This window comes from Fulmarus glacialis, unplaced genomic scaffold, assembly GCF_000690835.1.
Source record: "Fulmarus glacialis isolate BGI_N327 unplaced genomic scaffold, ASM69083v1 scaffold47544, whole genome shotgun sequence".
In the NCBI taxonomy this organism is placed as follows: domain Eukaryota; kingdom Metazoa; phylum Chordata; class Aves; order Procellariiformes; family Procellariidae; genus Fulmarus; species Fulmarus glacialis.
In genome coordinates, this window is record NW_009208309.1 from 22,714 (window position 1) to 30,591 (window position 7,878).

The 7,878-nt window shown below is 38.5% G+C and overlaps 1 protein-coding gene across 1 annotated transcript; it reads right to left on the reverse strand.

Moving 5' to 3' along the window:
• Positions 1 to 290: 290 nt before the first annotated feature.
• On the reverse strand, positions 291 to 6,241 carry LOC104075795 (LIM zinc-binding domain-containing Nebulette-like; the record flags this gene model as incomplete). Its single annotated transcript, XM_009576431.1, has 2 exons — positions 291 to 467; positions 6,126 to 6,241. Coding segments are annotated over 2 exons (293 nt in total), but the record flags the coding sequence as incomplete, so codon positions are not given.
• Between the last annotated feature and the right edge of the window lie 1,637 nt (positions 6,242 to 7,878).

The following is a 7,878-nucleotide window of genomic DNA, read 5'->3' on the forward strand; positions in this document are numbered from 1 at the left end:
ACAGCTAATTGACTGAAATCTTTATAGGATGAGCAGCACCAGGCTTTCATATATGCTTTTCATTTTGAGGGAGCACTATTATAAGCAATGCTGTTCTCAGAGCTCTGAGCTTCTTGTTGATTATTTATCTTTACTTTAAAGGACTCTAAATTGGATTCTGAGTGAGAATGCAGACTGTTATAGCAGTGATAAAGTAATGAACATGTACTCCTAAAAGATTTTTCTGACTTTTTCTAAAAGGTTAGATTTTGAGTAAATCATAATAAAGCTCAAAGGACTAGAGACAAAAATTAGTTAACAAACTCAATATAATTTGCTGGAAGCATTCCTGTTTTCCCAGTTCTCTGAACAGTACCATACATCCAGCCATCATCAATTGGTTGCACATTGATGATATAATCACCATCCCTGAAGGAAACTTCATCTTCATCTTGAGCACTGTAGTCATACATAGCTCTGTATGTTCTCTGTTGAAGGAAAGAAAACAAGGCTGTAAAGTCTCAAGCCTAAGCAGTGATAGTTTCCTTCTCTTCTTTGCACAAAGAAAATTAAAAGAGCAGGAAGAACAGAAGGAGCAAGGCAGAGAGAGAAATCACAAGTTACCTGTTGAAAAGAAACAGTACACCCTCCACCCTGTCAAACATACAATGAACACAGCCCCTTTTTCTGAGTACCAAAATAATTATCTTTGTGAACCTACACTGTCCAAAGTCCTCATACAAACAGATTTCAAGCCATTCACTGCCTCTTGAAATGTTCCAACTGTTGTTTCATATATTCACTAGTAACAGTTCATTACGTCCAGCCATGGCTAGCTGTGCTTCTGCTCCCTATTTGCATGATTCCCAAATAGCTTCTCCTGTGTCTTCACTACAGAAAAGAAACACAGTCTTCATCCAGGTCATTAACTTTGCCGTCTCACTGCATGTCCTACATTTCATTAGGATTTTACTCCAAATTAAGAATTAGGAAGATACTATTATCTAATGAAAACAAGACAAGATTTCAAAAAGTCTGCAAAAATAATTTTTATGAATACCCATTTTTGCATATTCAGATAAAAGATTGTTCTAAACAGAACACGAAGTCCCATCATTAGTTAAGCCAAATTTCTCTACACCTTTGTCCACTGCAAGCCAAGATTTCCATTTTCTTTCTAAATAGAGTATTTATTTCCACTCATAACCAATAAAATGCTATCATTTACTGGAATTCAAAGTGGGCTTTCAAACTCTCAGGGAACAGAGCCTCTCCTTGTATCTTAACAGCAGAACAAAACTAGCTTATTTTAAAATTCCCAGGAGTACTTTCTTTTCCTTACCCTGTCTCTCGACAGAAGTCAAGAGCAGTTCAAGCATCACTGATAATATTCAACTTCCCTACCAGCAATTTTTGATATGTCACCATATCTAGCAGAATTCTTCTGGCACAATGCTTTAAAGAGAAAAAAAGGTAAAAACAGTCAATGTTTGAGTTAATGCCTAGTACTACTGTCTGAACCTTTTAAGAGACAGCAAACTTCTTTCTGCTTCCCAGCTGAGGAAAACAACTTTGCATTAGTCCATCTCATATATGTTTTTTGAGGGTTTTTTAATGAAATTATTTTCAGAAAAGATGGAGATTCCTCCACACACAGTAAGTAGGCCATTTGTCACATGTTGGAAATGTGGGATCATCTAATTCAAACATTATAGGGCAACTCATTATTATTGTTCCCATGCTAGAAATACATTTTTGATCTTGATTCTGCCTTTATCAAGGTACAGCAGATTAAACACCGCAGAGAAATCAACTCTTGGTTAAACATCGGAGACCAGTACCTTTCCCGACAAGCCTACTCTGAACTGTATTTGAGTCTTGCTCTCTGCCACGCCTTGCTTGCAATGTTGCTGCCCTACAGGCTGTAACCAAGAGCAATTTTCAACCAGAGGTATGTGGTTTCTTGGTGGTTCCTTAATGTCTTCCAAGTGTTCATGGAAGGTGATGAAAAAAAGCATCATTGTTTATGCACTATATCAAAGCAACTAATTGGGAGGGTTCTACCATGACCCAGAATTCCCTAAAGATTCACAAACTAGAAAATTTGCTGTTGGAAGACCCTAAGGAATGGTCTCTGCCTTTGAGAATCTTATTTTTTCCAACTATTTCAACCGATCTCTCCACTGAGCCTTGAAACTAACTCAAAAAAAAAAGTGGAAAAATACGCTATTACAACAAGTTTAGGAGCAGTTAGTCCTTTAAACAACTTATTTTACAAAAAGATCCATTTAAGAAAAATGGTAGTACGTCTCTGGCATGAGGCAGAGAATGGATTTTCCTCTGAGCCATGCTTATATGTCTCCCTTAAATGGGCAAAGACTGGGGGAAGAGATTAAGTATTTTATTAAACTAACATATAATTGGAAAAAAACAGAAGTTTTTGCTCACCCAGAAGGATGCTCACTCATCCTTAGTGCATCATGGCACAGGACATACTACTGCTGTCTCCTTTAAGGCAGCTTGACTACATCACTGTGGTGGCACAGTTGTGAAGACAAGCTGGTAATTTCAAACTTTAAAAAAATTTATTAGGGGCCTAAATGCTGCTGAGAAACCTATATTTATGGCCTTAATACCTAATTAGGTGCTAAATGGCTGTCAGGAGAAATCTCCATAATAATCCTGTTAGCATTTAATGCCTAATTATCACTTCAGAGTGTAGTCTGGGCTATATAATTGAGAATTACAATGCTTAAAGGACTCAAAGCAGGGATTTTTAAAATGCATTTTAGTGAATTATTCCTCTGTCAGTAGTGAGCTTAGCAGGTACTGAGAGCACAAGAGGGTATAAGAAAAGGTTGGGGTTTTGTAAAACAGTCAAATACTCACTTATTTCTCACCACCTCAAAGGTCCAACTTGCAGCTACTGCTTAGATGGAACAGTAAGTCTTGTGCATATGAAGAACTGTAGCCCAGCTCCCATATTCCCAGCTCCCCAGCCACATGTGAGCTGACAGATGTGTATTTCCACTTCATCCATCAGTTTATACTTATTCTATGGATCGCTCCTTGCAAGGAGCAGTACCTGTTGCAGCATCCTTCACACAGAACAGCTATCAAGGAAAGCCAACTTGAAACCTAGGTTTTGTTTTCCTAGCACTTTTAGTTATCTAAAGATGTGAGAACATCCTCTGTTATCTTCCAAAGAGGCTAACAGCCTTCAGGAGTCTGCTATAAAACATTGTGTACTCTGAGCAACAATTTAATTCAGCCCATTATGCAAAACTGCTCATAGAAAGTAAGCAAAAGTTAAGAATCAGAAGATAACACAACTTATCTAGGAAAAAAATTTACCCAGAGACTGTGTTAGGATCATGCCTGATACAAAACACAGCTCAAAATTAAATAAACAAGAATTTGAAAATTTAGAAATTAGAAAATTTCTATTTCTTAGTATACAAAATTGGTGGACGTGATTATAAAATGAACTTAATGTCTTTTGGGGACCCTGATTTGATAACAGTGCAACAAACCAGCTGAAAGGAGCAGGTTTTACTACAGCAGCTAACTCTCCAATCATCCCCACTCTGATATAACCCATGGGATCTTAATCACTCTCACCCTAGAGATGTCCTGGCCAAACTCAGGCACTGATGGGTGACTTTGTCACCTTCATTGCTTTTAGTTGAGTCTCAAAAACTGCTTGTGCTTTGAGACCAGTATTCAGGCTGGGATTTCTTTCCTCCCATCTCTTCCCCCTCTTTCTTTCTTCTCTTACTTCTTTCTTCCCTCTGCCTGGCTTAGCCAGACAAGGCTGCACCTCTGGCAGTACTGCTCCAAGCCCAGAACCAAACAGGCAGCTGAAAGCAATGAACCTAACATTGTGTAAGTTTGTCAGATCTCCTAGAGCATTGTCCACACTGCATTTGAAAAGCACTCCAAGGCTGCCTTCCGTCTTCAGTCTGTGCAAATCGCTACACTTAAACACATCCCCAACCAGAGGTTTCCCCCAGCACCCACTGGGAACCCCTTGTGCCATCCCAATAGCTGCGTGTAACATGCCCAGCACACCTGGAAAAGCTGCACAAGCTAAAGAAAAGATAGTCTTTTGACGTGAAGGTGGAAAGACAAGGGAGCATGCCAGTTTTCTAGCTGCATCCGAGATGCCTCTTTTGGAGCAAAATCATCACCCTGAGGGGTGATAAGATCACACGCTGTCTTCCTCACCAAACTGGCAAGTCAGCAGTCAGCACCAGGCCAGCAGTCCTTGATTTTCTCCCTCTGAAAATGTTTGGGTTTTATTGTCTTCAAGGAAACCCACTCAGTTTTTAACAGTAACAAGATCCATTCAAACTATGACGTTTGCTGTTTCCTTTTTTCCCATGATAAACACTGATTAACTGATTCCCATGATAAACCACGATTATCACTTAAAAGAACGTCAAATGACAACACTTTCACAAAAGGGATAACAAATGCTGTTGAAAGGAGACACTCAGTCAATCCTTTATCTTTTAAATGCTTTAACTTCACTCCCTTCCTTTTCCTGTTACCTTTGCATTCCCAGTTCCGGAAGGAGAGGCAAATGATGATTCTCAAGATGACTGAAATGATATTGTTTCAACAGGTAGCCCACCAGGTGAGTCACTGGGAGATAGAGATATCAGGGAAATAGTAGCCATCTACCTGCCCAGATAGCTGCAAAGGCTGGTAAGTGCATTTCAAGATTTGCAGGCATCTCCATTCTCTATCTGCTGGATTTGAAGGCTGCTTTGCTCTCCACTGACTAGCAAATCTGCTGGCAAAGCCCAGGCTTCCAGGTCTCCCACTTTTTGGACTCTGGCCCTTTTGGAAAGCAGCCAGCTCCCCAAGTGCCTTCCGATATCCTTGGAAATTAATGGTTGATTCCAGTATCAGCTGCCTCACAGCTGTCATGCAAGTGTCCAAAGAGCTTCCCAGGTTATTGGCTCACCCAAAGATGCAGGTATCTGGATCCCAGACTTCCCAGCAAGTTAGCCCCCTCAGCCCCCAAGCAGCTGAGAAACTGGCAACCCTGAAAGCACCCTAACCTCCCAGAATGGCATGATCTTTACAATATAAAATGCCATGGAGTTTCAGTCTTAAAGAAAAATACAAGTTTCAGCTAATCTTGAAAACAGTTTTTTTCAGCTCAGCAAGCTCTAAGTTTGGTTCATAATTAAATACTTCTTCATCTCTAAAAAAGGTGACAGAGGTAGTAAGTATACTTCCATTCAAAATAGTTTAAAATTCAAAATTACAAGTCAATATTTTCAGGGTAAAAGGTGACTGGATCTGAACTATGAAATCTCTAGGCAGTGATATGATTAAAAAAAATATGATAACCATTAAAACTGAACTTTATATATAAAGAGTTCGAAAAGAAAAAAGAAGCTCAATTTCCTAAAACCCCAGCTGAATACCTATTCAGCTCTCCTTCCATGACCAGTTACTTCTAAAACGAAATATTCACCCCAGCTTTACATTCCCATCCACCACAATTAAGAACTTCATGACTGTGACCATGGTTTCATGATAAAGCTTCTTCTCAGTCGCCCAGCAGTGTAACTCAATTTGGACCAGGCATGAGTGGGTGCATGACTGTTCTGTTGAATTAGAAAGGGCACACCAATATGCAGTCTGAGCTAGCTTTATACAAGCAGAGATGAGTAATATGGGTAGGCACAAAGCCTGCTAGTACAAAATCAGCAAGTCAAAAATTTTAAACAAATTTAAACCAACAGAGTGATCTTAAGAGATCAGTGGTTTTCATCCAGTGCTAAGGAGCCTGAATTCATCACAGACCATAACATCAAAGCTCAGCCTGTGAAATACTGTCCAAGCGTTTACTATTTGTTTTAGCAGGTAGAAGATTCAGTTATTCCTCTGCGTTCTGGAGATCATAAATGACTTTTTTTAATGCATTCTAACATAAAAGTTCTTGCCACTGCCCTCAGTTACTTAATCATTTTTATACCTGAGGACTATTACTTACATTTAGGACTAGGACAAGTCAAATAGTCCAACTATACAATTCAAGGGGACCAATTCACTCATATTTAAGAGACTTTGCAACAGCTGATAATGTTGCTTACCAGATAAAATCATTCTTTAAATCAAATACTCACCAGACCTGCTGAATGAGGCTGTGAATGCATGGACCTCATGGATGACATACTGGTCTGGTGCATGTATCCATATCCTTGAGACTGGCTTTGCTGATATGCCCCAGGGAGAACAGGGGCTGTGTATTAAACAAATACAAACACATTAATTAAGTTTAAAAAAAAAGTCCTCATCTAGCATTTTGTAGAAACTGTAGATTATTTGCATTGTAAATAACAATTCCTCAGTATGAAACAGTTCAAAATGATTTCCATATACAACATAAGGGTTTTCACAGGTTGAATTACACATAAATGTAGCCAAAACTATAGCAATATATCCACAAACACTATCAAGGTTAGTTGGAACAAAAAGCTTAACATACCTTAAGAAGTCTGACCATAAAATGGCGTATGAAAGCTTGAGACACCACTAAATCAATTTTGACGCTGCCATAGATGACGCACTAAATATCATGTGCCATAAATCGCCATTTTTAAGGAAAGATTGATGAAAAAAGCTATATACAAATACAGTTTTGAAATGTTTCAGTAGAAATTCTCTGCAATTAATTCTTAACTCTTTGCAAACTAACTCTTATTTATTGGACTATGAACAAAGGACTGTGATTCACAGGAAGAGACAGAAATGTAAAAAAGTGAGCCCACAGTTGGGTTTCTTAGTTTATTCTGATTCCATCAACATTCTTAGCCAAACTCAGAGAGACCAATGGTTACCGAAATCTTTCCAAGTCCGCCTCTTTCAGTAACCTCCTCTTACCACACAATTGTTCCACCTCTTTCACACATATCTTATTCACATTATTTTAACAATTACATTATTTCAACAATTCTGTAGGCTAAACATTAATATGCTGACTTTTATTGTTCCAAGAGCTGTTGAAAGAGTTAATACAATCAACAAGGACTCCCTACCTCTATTGATTACTAGGAAAGCATCTGTAAACATTCCATAGCTGTTCAAACATCCTACTTCAGCAACAGACCGAATCAGTGTGTGTTAAAAACATCAAAAATCTGTGAGAAATAAGCACAGCATAGGTGACTATGCACTATTTTCCCAGCATGCCCAAAAAGCATTTTAAAAGCAAAATTAAGAGACTGAACTGCTTTTCAAAATCTAACGATTAAAAGTCTAGTCACCACGTATCTGTGCATGTTTTGCAAGACTCTCTGAGAATAAAGATTTCTGGCTTGTATGGAGGTTATTAGCCCATCTCCAACTGTTTTTTACCAGAATTTTACTAGTTCAACTGGAAATTCATTTAGCTACGCTGAAAAGAAAATGCATTTCTGTTGATACTTCTTCAAGTGGTCCATTTAGCAGGTATTCTAACTCCTCTGACAAAAGCCATCTTTCGCTTACAGGAGATGGAGCCCACGCAGCCCATGAGTCAAAAATCTTCAAACATGGAGTCAATCAGCAGTCAGATACTTCTGAGATACATCTCATGGGCTTGCAAAGAAGTGAAGAACCACTTCTGGAATAGCCATCACACACAGATTCAAAAAGGAGCAAAGCTAATGTAGGATCTAATGGGGTTCACAATATATGGAAGGACCCAGGACTTGTAAAATGAAAAGATACAAGAGAAGCAGGAAAGAACCATAAAAAAAAAAAAATGTAAGTAGTATTCAGATTTGCAGTAATAATACTCTGTATTTCTCTGCTTCTTGAGTGATCAGGACAATAAATGCGTGTGAAAAAGGATTACTGAGAAAATGTTTGCTGAACTATTTCAGAAAGAAAGGTCAA